The sequence below is a fragment of the Mytilus trossulus genome, chromosome 10 (assembly GCF_036588685.1).
Source record: "Mytilus trossulus isolate FHL-02 chromosome 10, PNRI_Mtr1.1.1.hap1, whole genome shotgun sequence".
NCBI lineage: Eukaryota > Metazoa > Mollusca > Bivalvia > Mytilida > Mytilidae > Mytilus > Mytilus trossulus.
The window spans coordinates 34526373-34547222 of NC_086382.1; the positions used below are offsets into that span (position 1 = coordinate 34526373).

The 20850-nt window shown below is 33.8% G+C and overlaps 4 protein-coding genes across 5 annotated transcripts in view; 1 reads left to right on the top strand and 3 right to left on the bottom strand.

The window, feature by feature from the left end:
• Nucleotides 1-3877: 3877 nt before the first annotated feature.
• On the bottom strand, nucleotides 3878-5558 carry LOC134686189 (protein HP-25 homolog 1-like). The gene is made up of 3 exons (XM_063545864.1): nucleotides 5455-5558; nucleotides 5125-5199; nucleotides 3878-4278 (listed from the first exon to the last, which is right to left on the bottom strand). The coding sequence occupies exons 1-3, from the start codon at nucleotides 5537-5539 to the stop codon at nucleotides 3878-3880; spliced, it is 561 nt and encodes a 186-aa protein (XP_063401934.1). The 5' UTR covers nucleotides 5540-5558.
• Nucleotides 5559-7581: 2023 nt separating this feature from the next.
• Nucleotides 7582-11552, bottom strand: LOC134686190 (heavy metal-binding protein HIP-like). Its single transcript, XM_063545865.1, has 2 exons — nucleotides 10801-11552; nucleotides 7582-8009 (listed from the first exon to the last, which is right to left on the bottom strand). Exons 1-2 carry the CDS (start codon nucleotides 11261-11263, stop codon nucleotides 7609-7611), a joined length of 864 nt encoding a protein of 287 aa, XP_063401935.1. The 5' UTR covers nucleotides 11264-11552; the 3' UTR covers nucleotides 7582-7608.
• Nucleotides 11553-12615: 1063 nt separating this feature from the next.
• The window catches only part of LOC134687259 (complement C1q-like protein 3), a 29374-nt gene continuing 21139 nt past the window's right edge, over nucleotides 12616-20850 (bottom strand). Inside the window, exons 1-3 of one of the 2 annotated variants that reach the window (XM_063547405.1) lie at nucleotides 15070-15174; nucleotides 14471-14542; nucleotides 12616-13628 (exon numbers count right to left, since the gene is read on the bottom strand). In XM_063547405.1, the coding sequence (XP_063403475.1) occupies nucleotides 13228-13628; nucleotides 14471-14542; nucleotides 15070-15154 (558 nt within the window). In that variant the 5' untranslated portion in view covers nucleotides 15155-15174 and the 3' untranslated portion in view covers nucleotides 12616-13227. Of the gene's footprint in view, nucleotides 13629-14470; nucleotides 14543-15069; nucleotides 15175-20850 lie in introns of those variants that run through there. The other variant, XM_063547406.1, reaches the window with a different exon arrangement.
• Nucleotides 17797-20850, top strand: part of LOC134687258 (sestrin homolog) — a 50876-nt gene continuing 47822 nt past the window's right edge. Inside the window, exons 1-2 of the mRNA XM_063547401.1 lie at nucleotides 17797-17929; nucleotides 20274-20596. Coding sequence (XP_063403471.1) covers nucleotides 20282-20596 — 315 coding nt within the window. The 5' untranslated portion in view covers nucleotides 17797-17929; nucleotides 20274-20281. The remainder of the gene's footprint in view (nucleotides 17930-20273; nucleotides 20597-20850) is intronic.

Genomic DNA, 20850 nt, shown 5'->3' on the forward strand with positions numbered 1-20850 from the left:
TTTATTATTTGTTTAGAATCAGTATTTTATACACCATATATATTGTTAGTGAATAAAAATGTGCTATCACCTATTGGAACTTGTTTGAACTTAGACAACAGTATACCATAATATGTAAAAGGAGTTTAAAATAAGAAGATGTGATATGATTGTCAATGAGACAACACTTCACTAGAGACCAAATAACAGAAGTCTACATCTGTAGGTCACCATATGGCCTTAAATAATGAGAAAAAGACAAACCTCATGGAAATGAACAGATATTTTCCCAACAAGCAAAAGAATAAAAGGCATTCAGGAATCAATATATGACTTATTCAATGATAGACAAGTGGTTTTTTATATGTATCAAGACACTATCTTGATAAATGGCTACCAAATAGTTGAGGATCATAATCATGAATATCAAGTATCAACACAATTTTATTAATTTTGGTAGACACACACAAACAAGTAGCAGGTATAAACAAGACAATACTGCAATAAAAACGTTGTGTTTCAAATTTTAGTGGAAAAAAAAACAGTCACTTTTATAAAAGAATGTACAGTAGACAGGGAATTACTGGTTTTGGTAAAACAACATTGAAATAGTCCTTTGGGGACCTATATATCTTACTGTTTGGTTTAAACCAAGGCTGCATGCTGTAGGTTGTACTTTGACCTGTAATAGTTTACTTTTTACACATTGTGATTTGGATAGAGTGTTATCTCATTGGCACTCATACCACATCTTATTCCTGTTGTAACACACATTGCTCTCAGTTACTGAAAAGCTGACAGCACGCCCAAAAAGCTCAACATGCAGATATAAAAACCATACATACCTACCCTATAATACAGCCTACAGCTGTACTTCTGAATTTATGAATGTGGTTGGACAACAGGAGTTTGTGTTATGTACAAAGTATGCTTAAAGAGAATTATAAAACAATATATAAAATACATTTTCAAGTCCTGTTTCAAAAAAAGCAAATTAATATAAAATTCCCAATTTTAAGAAACCAGGTTCAGTAATTTAACTATGGTCCGAATAAAATTGTAACTTTAAAGAAAGATTTGATGGAAAATTAATCAACATATTTGCTTCAAAAGTAATATATAAACCCAATTATGCAGTATGGGCTTAGCTCATTGTTGAAGGCTGTATGATGACCTATAATTGTTAATTCCTGTGTCATTTTTGTCTCTTGTGGAGAGTTGTCTCATTGGAAATCATACCACATCTTCTTTTTTTTTTTACAATAAACTTATTTGCAATGCCCTTTTTTCTACCCAGCAGACCAAAAATCACCAGGGAATGCTACCATTTTTCAAAGGTTTTTTTATCATAGAAAATTGAATCAAATATGATAACAAAGTCCTCAGTATTACCATCCTATACTAATTTTATATTTACAATATTGTCACTGACCCCTATTAGCTGTCTTTACTGAAATAGCAAATGCTCATTAATGAGACCCAAAGACTAAAAAATATCACCAAGCTCAACATAAGGCCCCTGAACAACAAACGGTTGGCTGATATCAATATGTTAAGGTCTTTCCTTATTGCCCATGTGAAAGAAATATTCAAAGGGGTTAACCAAAATTTGCCATCAATATCCTTGTAGCACAAAAGGACATCAAATTACAACTAAAGAAAACCATAGAAAGTGTTCGTGATTTTATAACATGACAAGGTAAACACGGATTTTCAGAGAGTTCTAACAAGTACATAAACTACATTGTGTCTCTGATTCTCTTTTTGTATGGAGCATATATCTCACAGTTGATACGATATACCATAGCATGGCTTGTGTGTCTTGTCATGATTTCCTTGATACAGGCTTGCTGCTCGCCAGGAAGCTATTTCAAATCAAGTGTACCTAGTAGTAAAGTTGAAGTCGTTCCTCCGAATATTCTACGGACGCCTCAGGAGTTGGTTGACCATTATGTAATATCTGTTTCATAGATGGCGAAGGATATGTTAAGGATATGTCCCTATCGTCGTGACCACACCCCCTTCCTCCTTTCTCCCAAATGTGACTTACCGAATAAAACTTCTCCCTGGGTTTGTAATTTTTAAAATGAGCAACACGACAGGTGCTGCATGTGGAACAAGATGTTCTTATACTTCTAAGAACCTGAGATCGCCCCTGTAATGTGGCAGGATTCGTGTTGCTTAGTCTGTTGTGTTTTAGTTTCTTTTGTGTTTGCTCGGATGCTGTTGCACGAATTTTTGTTTTTGTACCGTTCTTTTTTGACACATGACGTTGTCGGTTTGGTTTCCGTCTGATGATTTATAAGCATTGAATCTGAGACTGACTGTAACACTATATAGTGTTATAGAAGGCTAAGTTTTGATATCATAAACTCGCTTTAAACTCAATCGGAAATACCCCCGGTAACTGAGTGTAATTGAAACATAATACTACTATTGCATTATGTCATATTTGTTTTAGTAGTCTCAGGCAGAAACATATAAGCCAAGATGACTGTTCCCAGTCTCATGTAAAACGTGTTCAATAAAAGTGTTATATTTCCTATTTTGCCTAAAGGCCCTTGGGCTGATATTGATGTCTCGGGATGATACGACATATGATACGGATTTTGCCATGTATTATTCTCTATATAAACAGCTGCGCCATGAGTGCATGATACGCCCGACGTCTTGTGAGGAAGTTTTATGCAATAATCATAAATAGTTTCTGAGAAAGTTTTAAGCAATAACCATATATTGTTTTTGAGACACGCCGGGACATGTGAAACCCCCAACCCTGTTTTTTTTTACAAAAAACTAAAATCACTAAAATAAAATTTTGAATCAAAACTATACAAATCTTTAGATTAATATAACAAAAAAGTGTGTAAAGTTTTAAGCAATAATCATGAATCGTTTTTGAGATATGGCGCGACATGTAAAAAAACCCTCCCCCTTTTTTACAAAATACTCAATAACTCAAATATGAAATTTTGAATCAACACCAAAAAGTATACAGATATTAAGATTAATATAACTAAGAAGTGTTTAAAGTTTTAAGCCATAATAAAGAATTGTTTTTGAGATACGGTGCGACATGTGAAAAAACCACACCCCTGTTAAAGTTACAATGTGCCGTAACTCAAACAGTTTTAATCTTATTTTCACCAAAAAGTATACAGATCATTTGACCATCATAAGAAACAACTATATTAAGTTTCATGACGCCACAGACAGACGGACGGACGGACACCGGACATTTGTATACCATAATAATTCCCGTCTTTGACGGGACTTATAAAAAATCGGATATAATCAGTTTGTTTTTGGGATATTACGTTGTTCTTGTATTTCTCGGGAAATCGTGGTACCCGAAAAAGACAATGAACTCCATAGTTCTTAACTTTCCTATTCCCCAAACTTGATTGGATATAGTTAGTATTGAAAGTACTCATGCTGAATCTCATTATTTTGTACAAAATGAAAAAGTAATTTAAGTGCTCTTTAGCAAAATTCAGCACTCCATCAATACACTGATGACTGACCCTCATGTCACTAAGATGTGTAGTGATGTATTTAGTATTCGATATTTTGGATAGTGTTTTGGCATTTCCACTTGCAACATTATGACATTATAACAAATTGTCAAGATATACATACGACCAATCTTATAGTTGTTACATTTTTGCGTGTGCGTATATGATAACCTGCATGGGAACAGTATATCGTCAATATTATATGTTCCTGGTGAAACCGACTCCTGGAAAACGGATATTTTGTGAAAGTTCATGATATGTCTATTTGTAAAATGAATTTAAAATCTAAATTGAACATTCGACACTCAAAGGGTCCAAATAAACATAGACTATGTTCACTAGAAAAACGTCACAACTAAAATTCCATTTTTATTTTTATTATCTTAATCTTGCAAAAAATAGCCGGCAAATGATGCATGATCACTTCCAATAACTGTTTCTGTCTGGCCACTGTGTCTATGCTTTATATAAACACTATCTCCTTTCTTTAATTCAACCAATACACTAATATTACTTGCGTCGTATGGTCCGTTGTTTGAATGTCCACGTACATACAATAAGTCGTTCTTGTTGAGTTGATAACCAACGTCTTTTCCACTGTCCCCATAAATCACACAACTAAAATGATACAATCCATCTCTTTTAGCAGTGAAGATCCCGGATAATGGATCGTAGCCTCCACCTCTATTGACCTTTACTCCTTCAAATATCAACACTTTGTTAGAGTCGGATAAAGCAAAATTTTTCGACAATGTTGAGAAGAATGCAGGTCTAATCTGTTTATCTGCAATGAAAACGTCATTTTTTAACAATATAAGATTTAGTTGTAAAAATGAGTTAGAACAAAAGCATAGCAAAGACAGTGTTATTTAAGACTATTGAGTATATATAAAAAGAAAATGTGGTGTCAATGCCTAATAAGACAACTCCCCACTGTCACTAGAGACCATAATGACTCAGAAATTAACATCTATATGTCACTGTTCGGCCCTCAACAATGAGCAAAGCCTATACCGCATAGTCAGCTATAACAGGTCCCGAAAGGACAAATGTAAAGTGAGAAAACTAACGCCCTAATTTATGTACAAAATAATGAACGAAAAGAAATGTAACACATCAACAAACGACATCCTACAAGACGAGGGACATATGTAAATATAAGATGTAGCGGGATTTTAAAAAACTCTGAAGATTATACTATGCTGTAGTGTTTCAATATTGCGTTGTCATTTAAGAATTGAATGCTTCTTTTTGTAATTTTTTTGGGGTGTAAAAGCGTTGACAGGAGTACATTTTGTAAAAAGCGCTTCTAAAAATGTACGCACGGTTAACGCTTTTACAACCATATAAAGTTACAAAAAGAAGCATTCAATACTTATAATTACATTTGTTAGCTAGGATCATGAAAACACGATTTTTATCCAGTTTTATTTAATTCACCTGTGCACTTTATTGTGGGACCTCGTGTCATAAAGCATGATTAATTTTATTGTCTAATGCAATTGTTTACGGAATAACATGTGATGTGCAGTTAGCCAATCAGAATAACGTATTATAATGAAACTTATATCTAATGTAATTATAGAGGAATAGTACCAGACAGTATCACGTGATATTAAATATAACTCACCCCAATCTCTAGCTCTAGTGCTTTTAATTTTCATGAGCATTTCCAGAAGATCCTCCGTAACGCATGTTGTTTTGCCTAAAACAAAAGACAATTTATTACCAATAATAGATTAGGGCCCGAAAAATTTTCCTCTTTATATATCAAGTGTATTTTTTCGATTTTTTTCGATTTGATTTGCATGAATTTACAGGAAAATTAAATCTTATAACTGTGAGGGTTCCAATCATTGCATTTAACGTAATATCTTAACGATGTACTGTTTTAAATGTTTTTACTCCACTAGCATTAGGAAATTAGCTTTAACGGTATTTCAAGAATAATTTTCGTTACCTCTTCGTGCATCACAAGTAGCTGTAACTCTTACGGAAACATCAATGAGAGCAAACAAAACACAAATGAAGCGTAACCATGCCATTTCAGTAAGACGTTTTTCGTTTGGCGTACTAAATTGTTTTCAACAGTTGTTTATACATTTTAATAAAAATCATTATGATGAGGACCTGATACTTTAATTACACCTTCGCGTGTCTGCTTTTATTGTTTTTTTTTGTTCCTCAACTGCACGGCAGGAAACGGTATATGTAGTGTGGTTCCTGATACCAAAACTGTGTGCATGCAGAAGTGTACTAAAGCTTAGCTTGTTGAATCATAACTAGTTAGATTTAGAAATGATCCATGTAAACTTGTTGCTCCTTTAAATAAACTTATTCTAAAAGGTTACCTATTCAACACTGTAATAAGATCATTGAATATTGTTTTTATTGGTATAAATATTGATTTTGTTATCAGTAGATTATTGAAAAGCTAACTAAAAATTACTAGTATGTTATTTAAGGAATGACTGTAATATTTTTTCTGTCTATGAAGAAATAACATGAAAATGTGGTGCACACTGAATAACGCGCGTACGGCGGGTTATTTAAGGTGGTATGGGAGTCTAAAATAAAAATGATAGAATTTGTTCATACTTTGTCAAAATGTAGTATCTATTGATACATGTTCAAAAATATTATAAAAATGATAGGTCACCGTGCATTTTCTCAAGTTACAGGTGGTGACAAAATGACAAATTTTGATTGGATTATACAGGAAAAAACAACATTTTGTGAATAGAAACTGAACAAAATGATAGAATTGTAAAATAAATTAGGAAAAGATTGCTTTCAGACAATGCTTTGAGAATATCAAAAGAAAAAATAGGGTCACCGTACGTTTTTTCCGGCTAAAAGACAAAATAGGAAAATTTCATGAAGAGTCCTTCAGAAAATGCACTGTTTTAGAGTTACCTCCCCTTAAATTGCCAATTTGAAAATATTCAAAAAACCAACCAAAAATAATCTACACTTGTAAAAATATTAATATTTATAAGTTATATTCCTATAAATTGGTTCTTTAAATGAAAATTCACACTAAAAATCTGCATTCCTGCATCAAATTTTGCTAACTTGATAGAAAATACGGACCGTAGATTCTCTGTTTTTTACAATCCAAGATGGCGAAAGACACCCATACCACCTTAACAGTGAGCACCAATTTTTTTATGTTATTTCGAATAGACAGAAAAAATATAACAGTCATTTCTTATAATTTAATTTCTAAATTCCTTTTTAAACCGTGAAAAAACATTGACGACGTCACGGTCACATGACTAAATTATGTCTATGGGCACATACCAAAATAACGTCACGGCCAATCAGAAGACGCGTTACATCCAAAATTAAATTATATACATATACATTTTCATGGATCTACAATCTGTCGATACCTGTTACTTGGCATTGCACAAGGTCGTGTTTTTTTCTGGCTGTTTATGACGTCTTTACACTAAATCCATTGTATGTTGGATGTGTACGGATTGGGTGTTTAGTCTTAGAGGCATGATTTTTTTTATTATTTGTTAGTGGCTTTGACTGACTAGCTGTCAGATAACTGCGAGTACTCTCAGATCTGTTCATTGCGTCTTTTTGTGTCGGGATGTATAAGTACCCGGCAACGTCCACTTGTATTTTTTATCTATCTGATGAGTTAAGCCTTTTTCAACTGATTTTTATAGTTCGTTCTTATGTTCTTCTGTTATACCACTGTCCCAGGTTAGGGGGAGGGTTGGGATCCCGCTAACATGTTTAACCCCGACACATTATTTGTGTATGTGCCTGTCCCAAGTCAGGAGCCTGTAATTCAGTGGTTGTCATTTGTTTATGTGTTACATATTTGTTTTTCGTTCATTTTTTTTACTTAAATAAGGCCGTTAGTTTTCTTGTTTGAATTGTATTATATTGTCTTATCGGGGCCTTTAATAGCTGACTATGCGGTATAGGCTTTGTTCATTGTTGAAGGCCGTACGGTTACCTATAGTTGTTAATGTTTGTGTCATTTTGGTCTTTTGTGGATAGTTGTCTCATTGGCAATCATACCACATCTTCTTTTTTATATTCACTTGAAAAAAAACGACACAACTAAAATTCTATTTTTATTTTGATTGTCTCAATCTTGCAAAAAATAGCCGCCAAATGATGAATGATCATTTCCAATAACTGCCTCTGTCTGGCCGCTGTGTCTATGCTTAATATAAACACGATCTCCTTTCTTTAATTCAACCAATACACTTATACTACTTGCTCCGTATTCTCCGTTGTTTGAATATCCGCGTACATACAATAAGTCGTTCTTGTTGAGTTGATAACCAACGCCTTTTCCACTTTCCCCATAAATCACACAACTAAAATGATACAATCCATCTCTTTTAGCAGTGAAGATCCCGGATAATGGATCGTAGCCTCCACCTCTATTGACCTTTACTCCTTCAAATATCAACACTTTGTTAGAATTGGATAAAACAAAAGTTTTCGACAATGTTGAGAAGAATGCAGGTCTAATCTGTTTATCTGCAATGAAAATGTCACTTTTTAACAATTAGTTGCTGTTGTCAAAATGAGTTAGAACAAGAGCCGAGAAACAGATTTATTAAACACTAATGAATACATGTATATATATATTAAAAAAAAGATGTTGTATGATTGCCAATGAGACAACTCTCCAAAATACGGTAGACCAAATGACACAGAAATTATACAACTATAGGTCACAGTATGGCTTTTAACAATGAGCAAAGCCTATATATATATAATCAGCAATAAGAGACCCCGAAATGACAAATGTAAAACGATTCAAACGAGACAACTAACGCTCTCATTAAAATTTATGTACAAACGAAAACTAAAGGCTCTCAAGAGCCGGTGTCGCTCACCTTTGGTCTATGTTCATATCAAAATATGGACACAGATAAACTCATGACAAAATTGTGTTTTGATGATGGTGATGTGTTTGTAGATCTTACTTTATTGAACATTCTTGTTGCTACAATTATCTGTATCTATGATGAACTTGGCGCAGTAATTGCAGTGGAAAATATTTTCTTAAACTGATTTACAAAAATTTACGACTATTGGTCTATGTGAATATTAAACAACAAAGGGCACAGATGGTAACATGACAAAATTGTGTTTTGGTGATGGTTATGTGTTTATTGCTGCCTACAATTATGTCTATCTATAATGAACTTTGCCCAGTAGTTTCAGTGGAAAATGTTAGTAAAAATTTACAGTTTATGAAAATGGTTAAAAATTGACCATGAAGGGCAATAACTCATAAAGGGGTCAACTGACCATTTCGGTCATGTTGACTTATTTGTAAATCTTACTTTGTTGAATATTATTGCTGTTTACAGTTTATCTATATCTATAATAATATTCAAGATAATAACCCAAAACAGAAAAATTTCCTTAAAATTACATATTCAGGGGCAGCAACCCAACAACGGGTTGTCCGATTCATCTGAAAATTTCTGGCCAAGTTTGGTTTAATTTGACCCAGTAATTTCAGAGGAGAAGATTTTTGGAAAGGTTAACGACGACGGACGACGGACGCCGGGTGCCAAGTGATGGGAAAAGCTCACTTGGCCCTTTGGGCCAGGTGAGCTAAAAAAAACACAAATTTATCAAACAATGCAACTTGTGCTTCTAGCAATATGATTTTAGGTGGTTTTGTTACACTTTTTATTATACATCTGTACTGCTTACTGACGACTCAGTCCTGGGTGTAAAAGTTCATTCAGTATGTCAACAAGAAAAAGAACAAAATGCTTAAGGCCTACCTGGCCTAATTGATTTCTAAAATTATATTTCTACCTGGCCTAATTGATTTCTAAAATTATATTTCATTGTTCAACATTTATCATTCATTCGTTTATTTTTAAATTTATGTGAATTGACGGTAAATGTGTTTCTGCACTTTCATACCACAACAAAACTGCCTTACTGTACTGGTTTCACTAATATTTATATCCATCTATAACAAAAAAAAATTGAAAACGAGAATATTTTTGCAATACCTTTTTCATTTTGAATACTATAACTTTTTAGATATTTAGACGTATAAGGTAAATGTTCATATCCATTAGAAATTTTTATCAGATGACTTCTGTAGCAGTTATGAGTCCTTGAAGCATGCTCACAAAGGTTCATTTTCAAACTGGTCAAAATTTTGTTTTGCTTTCACCAGGCTTTGGAGAAGTTATTTTGCTTTCACCAGGCTTTGGAGAAGTTATTTTGCTTTCACCAGGCTTTGGAGAAGTTATTTTAGAAGAATTAATAAAAAATAACACAGAAGTTTACTTTCTAGCTCATCTGCCCCAAAGCATCATGTCAGGCATTTTCATTACTTAAAACCATTAAACGTCTACTAATCTGAGAAACAATTTTGACATTTAAAAGAACTTTTTTACCTATGGTACTGGGAAAATTCACCACAAAGTAACATAAATACTAAGAACCATACAAATAGTACGCAAATACATGTTCTCAGATACCATCTCCCACAGAAAAAAATCAATCATGAACAATGGGACCTAATATGTGTTCCTCTCCTAGATACAAAATGTTTCCAAAATCAAAGATGTAAAACATATTCTATCATAATCATTAGGTTGGCTGTCATTGTGCAACACAATTAATAGTATAGAACCCTATGGGAACTAGTAGCTCTCAAGAGCCCGTGTCGTTCACCTTGATTTAAGGGGCAAATCAAACAAATCAAAACAAAAGCTGTAAGCCCAACACTTCCATTTACCCCTCGTCTTTTAGCCTTTTAGCCTTTTAGGCCATATTGGTTGATGGGCGGGGTCATCGGATATTTTTTTTTAAACTAGACACCATATAAAGGATGACTTAGGCCAAGTTTAGTTTCGAAGATTTTTCTAAAAGTTAATGGACGACGACGACGGACGACGGATGCCAAGTGATGAGAAAAGCTCACTTGGCCCTTTGGGTCAGGTACCGTAAGCTATAAACCAGAGAAATTCCTTTGTCAAAAACGCTGTAAAACATCCAAACATATTATCCACATTGATCTGTGTCCACACTTGTATCACTACAATATAATTTTAATTTGGGAGCCTCCATGGGGGAATCCCCCTCAAATAATGACAGTTGGAAGGTATGTATAAAGGCCCGGAAATGGCAAATGAAAAACAATTCAAACGAGAAATAAAGATGCATACTGTTTGAGCTGTTTAAGGTTTAAGAAAACTAAGCTGTATGTGTAAAAAAAAATAGCAAATTAGCATGTAAGTAAGTGCATGTACAATTATATGAAATATACTGTAACAAAGAACCATACCTTTCTGCTCTTTTAAAGCAATTTCTTGCAAAGAGGTATTGAAACGATTTGAAAGTTCCACAAGTTTATCAAACGACGCATCAAATCTGTTTTGTTCTTGGTGAAGAGATGCCTGCATTGTATTCTCTATTTTACGTTCAGCTTCACTTAATTCTTGTATTGTAGAGGAAAACGAATCCAACAGCGTATTCATTTTTGTATCGTACATCTCAGTTTTATTTTCAGACTGCAGTTTAAAATGGTCTATGGTTTCAAAGAAACACTCATTAAACCGCGTTTGGTCCTGAAGATGTGATTCAACAAATGTTTCTGTTTTTTTCTTCGCCTCGACCACTTTATCCAGACTGGAATAAATAGATTCTTCCCAGAGCTTCATCTTCTCCGCATACACTTTCATTTTATGTTCAATGCTAGAAGAGAAATATTCTTCCCATAGTTTCATCTTTTCAGTGTATACTTCCATTTTATGCTCCAAGCGCACAAGTTTTTCCAGCACCTTTTCCTCAAAATCAAACTTTGAACAGGCCGATAAGGATCCGGACTCGATCCTCTGAACCAATCGAGATGGCTAAAATCGCAAACATTGGTAAAATTAAGCATACGAATTGAAAGAAAATCATTTTGGATGTTCTTATGATCTACACTTTACAGAAAATAAAATGTGCACTTAAACCATAAAATTTTGTTTGATTGGAGTCTGCGTATCGTTTGGTACACTATCTGGTGAATTAATAAGTTGTCACTTAAGTATGTTGTTCATATATAGACGTAAGTTGATTTCCGAGGTGTCAAAGCTTTCAAATAAGTGTTTTATATAAGGAGGGTCATGTATCTAATTCGATTCGAAGCTGCACTTGAACTTAATACAGATATATTATGATACATTAAAATTAAATAGATATAGGAGAATGTTGTATGAGTGCCAATGAGACAACTCTTCATCCAGTTCGCAATTTGTAAATGTAAACCACCATAGGTCAAAGTACGGTCTTCAACACGGAGCCTAAGTTGACTTACACCGAGCAGCAAGCTATAAAGGGCCCAATAATGACTAGTGTAAACCACTCAAACGGGAAACCCAATGGGCTAATCTATATAAAAAACGAAAAACGAGAAACACGTATGAACCACATCAACAAACGACAACTACTGAACATCAGGTTCCTGACAGGTGCAAACCAACGCGGCGGGTTTAAACGATTTAATAGGTACCAACCTTCACCCTAGCATAAAAGTGTAACATCACAACATAGAAAGTCACCATAAAATATCAATTGAAATGAACGGATTAACTCAAATAAGAGACAAATCAACACAAGTGAACATACACTGAACGAATAAATTTGATCTATATATATATATGACACAATGAAAATACAAAATCAACAAAATAAGGGGTGGGATGTAAAAACAATTTCAGAGAGACAATCATAACCTTGTACAAAATATCGCCAAATAGAACAATGTACACAGGTAAATGAAAATAATCCATTTGACAAATTATCCATTTACCATCATTTAGCGTTCGTCCATTAATATTAGAATAAAACATAACAGTTAAACTAGTGATGCTAGCTGTTAAGTCTTCTATCGAACCAATCCCTGTATAGATGATGCTTATATAAGTAGGGAAATTATTAAAAGATAATAACGTCATCACTTTTACTAGTACTTTCACTGCTTTCACAGATCTTCAGTTAACGTGACTTGTATATAAATATAGTACCATAGGACGAAATGATGCTGTTAAATCGAATAATCGACCAATGTTTTATAAAGTGGGAATTTTAATCTACTATAGGAACAATGCTTGAAAAAAATCATGCGGTTAAATCTTCAATCGGACAAATGTTCGTATAAATGATGTGATTAAATCAACTTAAAGTGGAAGTTGTGGTGCAGGCTGTCTCCTCGATTTATAGAACAGGACTGGGTTGCTTAAAACTATGGATTAATTTAGCCATTGGTTAGCTTATCGGATCCAATGGATAATCACTATCCTTTAGCTATTTTTTGTCAATTTCATAAACACATGAAACCATAACGCAAATACAAAGACAGGTTCATCAGACTTTGACGTAAATGTCTTAAAAAAATAATTAAATTATAACATGAATTACATTTATACAAGAATATTTTGTTCTATGGCAGCATTAATCAATCAAAGATTTCCGTATTTGATACAAAATTATAAAAGTGAAAATCTACTTTCATGTACTAGATTAGCTTACAACATTATTTCTATATCATGAAATTTCCATTTTTCACCATTACTTATAATAGGCTACAAAATACATGAAACTGAATTATGACTGGAACTTGAAATATCTAGGATCGGGCATTCATCATCCAAAGCGATTAAACAAAAGGAGTTTGCGTTCGAGCACAATACCTCTTACTATATTTCATTACTTTATTTTCAGGATTTTATTCTTGCAAAAAATAGCCGCCAAATGATGAATGGTCACTACCAATTACTTTATCAGTGTTGCCTTTGTGTCTATGCTGGATATAAACCCGATCTCCTTTCTTTAATTCCATCAATACACTGAGAGTACTGGCTTCGTATGCTCCGTTGTTTGAGTATCCCTTCACGTATATAGATTCGTTCTTGTTGAGTTGGTAACCAATATCATCTCCCCTGTCCCCATAAATCACACAACTAAAATGATACAATCCGTCCCTCGTAGCAGTGAAGATACCAGTAGAGGAGTCATATCCTCTACCTCTATTCACCCGTACATCTTCAAATTTTAGCACTTTGTTTGAATCGGATAAAGAGACATCCCCTTTTAGTGAGGCGTAGAAAGCAGATTTTATATTTTCATCTGCAATAGAATTAATCAATTTCTCAAAAGATCTTACTTATTATATCTCCCCATTCTGCAGTTTACAGATGCTTAAAATTATAAAGAAAGCGTATGTATATGTAAAATAAGTTAAATCGTTGGTTAGAAAGTAAATCGAAACTTTGCTAAAATTAATATTAATTGTTTATTTTATTCCGCTTGTCAATGCTAAACCGAGTTATAATGAATCTGTCCTTTCAATGCAAGAGAGCAAACATAATCAGAAGAAGGGACAGTCAGACGTTTTACACCAAGCGGGAAAACGGATTAATCACGAAGATTTCATATTGAAACACAGACCAATTAAGGTTATTTTGAAACCTCAATGGTATTTTTTATTTACATTTTAAGAGTAGCCATTTAATTTGAAACACAAATGGAAATGCCTTTTTGTTAGGATACCCGAAACTTCAGCAACAATGAGTTATCATTATATTGTGCATGGCTTCTGCAATGTCATAAGGTGGAACGCGAATGGTTTTTGGTTTTGCATTTTCGCATTCGCAATTACCTTGAAGATGGACGCAATACCGGGCATACTCACGGGCTCTAATTTCCGCCATGCTTAAGAAGTTAAGAAGTTTGGTAGGTTTTAGTTTGTAACCCGGATTTGTTTTCTGTTAATCAATTTATGACATTTGAACTAGTGTTGCCTTTATTTATAAGCTTAAATGCGTTTAGAATTGATGTGATCTTCAAGAAATTCATCTATGTCTAAATTTCAACCTTTTATATGATGATCCTGTTTATATGTGTCAAATATTTTAATAGAGACAATATAGTCACTGACAATATCATATGATTGTAAATAATTAACTCACCACTCCCACTTTTCCGACTATTAATTCTAATTAGCATTTCCAGAAGATCTTCCGTAACGCATGTTGTTTTTCCTGAAATAAAAGAGTTCTATGCATGATGTATCAGGATTTCCTTGATCATCAAGACTTGCTTCTAAAAGGAAGTTATAAATCCTAGAGTTCCATGTGGTTAAATTGAAGTCAGCACTTCGAAAGTTTTACGAAGTTGGTTGACCATTTGTGTAACGGATTAAAACGAAAATTTGTCCTGTGACATGACCGGATGCAATTTTTTTTCGAATTTGTATTAACCATGATTTACACGATGGATTCCACTGGTGAAGCAGGATCTACTACCTATGCTGAGCATCGGGTTCCTGGCTGTTGCTTAGTCCTTAGATTCTATCATGGAATGTTTTGTCGACTTGTTTGTCTTTTGGTCGTCTTTCATTCTTTGCCATGGCATCGCCAGTTTCATTTCGAATTTTCTATTGCGCATTACTTTTTTCTCTTTATCTCTCATTTTCAATTTAAACAAAGTAAGAAACACATTTTGCCATTAAGATAGTAACATTTAACAATGAATTAGAACAAAATTATCGAAGCATTATTTACGTGACCTCTTTTTGCATTACAGGAAGCATCAACGCCTACCGAAACACCAGTAAGAACAAACAAAACAAAGATGAAGCCTGAACATGCCATTCCAATTGATGGTTTACAATGTCGTCACTCTTTTCCTAAACTGTACAGTTGTTTTTATATTTGAATTTAAAATATTGATCATGGTAACATAAAACTTTAATTACAACTTTACGTGCGTACTTTTCGAAACTTTTGGTGTGCTTTTCAATACCGAACTGCGTTTGCGATAGTCAGGCGAAAGGAACTGCTAAACTCATAAATGTTGTTATTTTCAGTTTAGATCATCACCAAACTAAAACAAAAATACGAAATGGAAAAATTGAAAGAAGACAATAAGTATCGATCAAAGATGACTCAATTATTGAAAGTTCGTTCGATGCTCGATTTCAACTAAAATTAAACATTTTTTGTTTTGTTAGACTAAAAATTTTAAATGTCAATTATTGCATCCTTAACGGATCTAGTGCATGGAAAAATGTATTAGCAGTCTGATAAATGCATGACTTAGCTCAATGCTAAAATACACACTAAACGATACGTTTCGAGCGGATGTATAAGTTCTTATAGGGGAAAACAGCAAACATATTGTGTTATGTTTAAAAAAAAATGCAAAAAAAACCCCACCCAAAACCAATGCAAGTACCCTAGTATACTGCAGCTGATAAAGATCTAATGACAAGGTTAAGGCGAATATTAAATGTATATCCTGTAAGAATAATTTTTTTTCAAAGGACCGATACAGAAGCGATAACATTGATCGCATCTTAAATAACAAGCTCTATACACGGCATCATCATATATTTTGTTATGTATTCATGTAAGGTGGAATCTTAAAACAAAATCGGACTGTCAATAACTATCACTATTAGACTGCTTTCTTTTACTTTGCTTTTTGTTTTCTGAAAGACTCCCCCTTTTTTTATCTTTGAATCCACTTCTACGGCACGCCACTATTTGCCTGGTATAAATGTATTACTTCCATTGAAATCTAAAATAAAATTGGGTATAGTGCAAACTAAAGCTAGACCACTATCCAGAATTACCAAAAAGACAGGCCAAACAGAAAAATCAATTAAAAATGTTTCGGTGAATAATATACTGAGAGGATTGAATTGGAATCATCTCCTTCCATTTACTCTGCCCTGGCCTCTGAAATATGTCGACTATTGCTGTGTGTTTCTTTCTTCCAATTTGTCTAGGGGTATAGTGGGACAACTGCGAACTGCGCCGTATTTTTGGGCCGGCCCAAGTCAGGAGCCTCTTGATTATTAGTCTTCTATGTTTTTTTTTAATTTTAGTTCATCGTTGTGGTAGGTTTATGAAGACGTCTATTTTCACTGCACAGTAAAGCTAAAGCCCGACTCCAGGTGCGGGATTGTCTGACAGTGACTGCTTTAAAGACCCGAGGCTCATTTGTGAACTTCGGCTGTTTTCTGCTAATTGGTCGGGTTATTGTGTTTTTGACATATACTCTATTTCCATTCTCAGTTTTATTCACACAAACTAGTTTCGTCGTTTGTGACAATTTGTCCGCTGACATATTATATCTAAAGATTCCAAGAGTTGACTACACACACTCATCTTATGATAAACTGCCGCAAATTGATATTCAGTCATCGTCAAACTCTAAAATTATTTTCTTGTTTTTGTTTTTATTGATCTAATCATTAGATATATACGGGGCGTGGTGTTTTCTAGTATATAAATAACAATATTGATATGATAACTGTTATACCTTCTCACATAAGAACTTATCAATATAAATATATCAAAGTTATGTAAACATTACCACTTTATAATAAACACACGTGTTGAATTGCATATTACAGATTAGCTAAGTTATGTTTTTTCTAATAGTCAGTGGCGGATCCAGAAATTTTCCGGCATAAGTGGGGGCCCACAGACTGACCTAAGAGGGGGCCGCTCCAGTCACGCTTCAGTGATTCCCTATACAAGCAACCAATCTTTCCCCCCTGCCACCCCCTGAATCCGCTTCTGATAGTTTATTAGTAGGAGCTGACCATGATGATATTTATTACTGTTAATCATGAGTGATCTATAGTTTTGGCTAAGCGATTGCTTGTAGGTTTTTGAGATAATATTGTCATTCGCCGGTACAGCAAAGTTTTCCCATCAACCCGACCCCTTCTGTGGAACAAGTTTAGTTAATTTTATAAGAAATCACTAAATCTTAAATAAAGCGCCCCCTCTAGGCAGTGGGACCCTGAGCATTTCTGCATTCCGCCATTCAGTGTCCCCAGCCTACAAATGTAATATGTTTATTATGTAATTGAATTTTATCAAGGATTTGTATAGAATTTTATGATTATTTAGAATGTTTGTTCAAAATAAATAGTACATAGCGTTTTTTTTTAAATTTAAAGTTGCTTGCATAACGAAAATTGATCTATTCTGCCATTTCTGGTTTGAATTTTTTACGGTAAAAAAATACTTTGGAAATTATCTTAATTAAATGTGAAAATAAAGCAAACGCTTTCTTAAAAATTTAATTGTCCTCCTAATTAAGTTAAATCGTCTATCGAATTGTTAATTTGTATTATTTCACCCCCCCCCCCCCTCCTAAATAGGAATATTTTTTTTGCCGATAACCATTCTGATTTATCTTGCTGAATAAGCATTATAATTTCATTCGTTGCTTTATAGGTGAACCCCGCCCACTTTAAAGTCAAGGACGTCGATCTCGGATTCTTTCTAGATTTTTCCGTCGCATCATTAAGAATTTCATCATGGACGTTTTGGTAGCAAGTTATCATTTATAGACACAATTTTCGTGTAAATCATTAATATTAACTATCTTTTCAACAAATGACAAAGGTAAGTCTCACAAAATACCATTTGACACATATAACCCTCAGATATCTTCTCAAACGGGTGAAATGCACGGAAAACCCCCTTGCAGAAGATGTCATGACATCCGGCACAAGGACGTCGGATCAGCTGATTTATGTAGATTGTGAAAAAGGAAACGTATTGCATTTTTTGTGGAAATTACCTTATGAAAACATAGTACTAAGTAAAACTATAACTTTGTTACCAAATTATCATTATTTTCACAGGTGTGTTCATTTATAATCAAGCTATCCCTGGTCCTACAATCATCAACATCTCTTTACTTTATTGGGGGGGGGGGGGGTTGAATGGGGGTTGGTTAGTCATATTGACTTACACCTACAGATCAATATTCGGTTAGTCTGTCCTGTTGAATTGCTAGGTGGTTCTTTCCAACCTGGACTATACATATCAACAGACTTCCAACATTTTGTCCAAGTGCCCTTACATTCCATTGTGTTGGGTTCGGGATTGTTCTTGATGGTTGGTTGTACATAAGCAAGTGACATATCTCCACTTGATGGTTGGTTGTACATAAGTAAGTGACATGTCTCCGTTGATAATGCTGATTAGGATGTACATTTTTACCACTGCACCCTGGCAGATCTCAAACAGCGCTCTGATTAACGGAGGTAATTACCGGTCAGACATCTGTATACCAGTACATTGTCCAAGCATCTCTTTTGTAAAGATGTATCAGTATGTATACAAATCGTAGATGTAAAGCACACATAAAATCACTATTTTTCTGCCATTTAATACTGTTAATAATGACAGATATATTACAAAAATATACCATAAAACTTCTATTGTCCATGTCCTCATTTTTGTATGCTTTGAAAACATGTACATTTGGGTATATACTATATAGGGTACTAGTTTTTATATCTGACATGTAATTTTTTTCTGTCATTATCAGAATTCTGATACTGTAGTTAATTGTCAGATTTTTGTGGTTAGGTCTGTTTCTCAAATTCAATCAGCAAAAAATGAGCTAAAAATGAAATGAATGTTGTGAAGGGTGCATACATGTAAGAATGTGACCTCATTTTCATAAATCATTGATGATGTTAACTTTATTTGATACCTGTAGTCGGTGTTGGATCCAGAAATTTTCATAAGTGAGGGCTCACTGAATGCCTCCAGTCATGTGTCAGTGCTTCTCCATATAATCAACCAAATGTTTTTACCCAGAAAAGGCAGGTGCCTGTCCCCCCTCTGAAGCAATCTCTGGTAGAAAACACATATTTAAAAAATTTCAACAGAAAATCAATCCTGATCAGTAAAGCAGACAAGACATTCCAGTGTGTTCTTTCTTGTTATATACGGACTTGTCAATTATTTATTTGAAAGTAACAAATCATTAGCTTCACTATTGAGTTTTAAGATATGTTTGGGGATGTATTTTTGATGAAAATTCACAATGCATTAAAACCAATCTGAAGGGGTTGAAAACAAAGTTTATTTATTGTCAAAGAGGGATATTTTGAAATTTATAAAAAAAAGAAATACTCAATGCGAAGGCAGGTATGCAATATTGATAAACATTCTCAAACAAAAATATAAATAAAAGAACATACACTATATTACACATAACAACGTTTACGTCACAATCAAAACTTGCAATGTACTAAATACAGCATCATAACAATGGTTCTATATTCAGATAGAATCGTGACGTAAAGTTTACAATGTCGTGAATTGTTCATTGTGATTTTAGTTCTGTTTCAAATTATTTACATAAACATGAGGTCAGAATTTTCAATAAATATTTAATGGGATGTTATTTCATAACACACTACACAGTATTTGTGCACACAAGATAATTTTGGTGCTGGATGTCCACAGTGAATGGTGGGTATTGTTCGTTATTTACTCTGAAATATCACACTGTATATCAATGTCTATTCTAAGTTGATATGACTTGGACAAAGATCTGAGTGTAACCTCTAATTACCATGTTTTACAGTGAGTCACTTAATGCCATCAATTTGTACCTGAATTATCTTGTGTGTACATTGTATCATCATATAAATGTATTTTTTATCATTCAGATTTATTGATATAAATAGGCCAACAAATTTCGTATGAAACTATTATTTCATTTTACAGCGAACTTAGTTATTTCATTTTTCAAATTACAAAATTTGTATATATGGAGTTAATTTATAACCAAGAATCTTTGTTTTCTTCTATGATGTTTTGAAAAATCTATGAGCACTGATGTCTAAATTTTATGTATGACTATTTAGTATAAAAAACCAAGGCCTAGGTGATATATATATATATGTATTGAGCATTTATTGGTATGTTTTGTTTCTATTTATAGATACATCCATGGCAAGTGGAGTTAGAGATGAGGATTCTCTTCGTCTCGTTCATTGTTTATCTACACGGAATGAGTCTATACGAAAGCAGGGTCTTAACATGATATCCAAACTGACAGACTCGTGGATTGAAGGTTATGGTAGCCCTGTAAATAGCATATATATGAGCAATGGACAGAAAAACGGTACATCTATGAGCAATGGAAAGAAAAATGGTTCTCATCCTCTACTGAAGGAACATTTACCAGACTTTGTTAGATTGGCATATGAGTGTCCCTTTGAAGATGTACGGGAGTTTTTCTGTGAATTGATAGCTGATATTCAGGTTAGTGCATTAACTGTGTTATTTCTATTGCAGAGTTGAATCATCAGGCACCGATATTGTTTTCTTCAAAATTTACTCATCTAAAAATTGTAAGTGGGAACCCTGTCAGATTTCTGATGTGGCAAACCAATTTTTGTCATTTTGTAATGGCTTGAAGAAGATAACTTGTTTAGTACATTAAATAAGTTTGTATAAGGCAGATTTTACAGTATTGTGTTCTGTCTCCTACTTTCATGTTGCTAACGTGACGGAGA

Bases quoted from the DNA above. Each gene is read 5' to 3' on its own strand.
- LOC134686189 (XM_063545864.1), bottom strand. From the start codon at position 5,539: ATGGCATGGTTACGCTTCATTTGTGTTTTGTTTGCTCTCATTGATGTT. The intron at 5,200-5,454 runs GTAACGAAAATT...CTTTTGTTTTAG, and splicing joins TACTTGTGATGCACGAAGAG to GCAAAACAACATGCGTTACG. The intron at 4,279-5,124 runs GTGAGTTATATT...TTTTCATTGCAG, and splicing joins CACTAGAGCTAGAGATTGGG to ATAAACAGATTAGACCTGCA.
- LOC134686190 (XM_063545865.1), bottom strand. From the start codon at position 11,263: ATGGAAGTATACACTGAAAAGATGAAACTATGGGAAGAATATTTCTCT. The intron at 8,010-10,800 runs GTATGGTTCTTT...TTTTCATTGCAG, and splicing joins TGCTTTAAAAGAGCAGAAAG to ATAAACAGATTAGACCTGCA.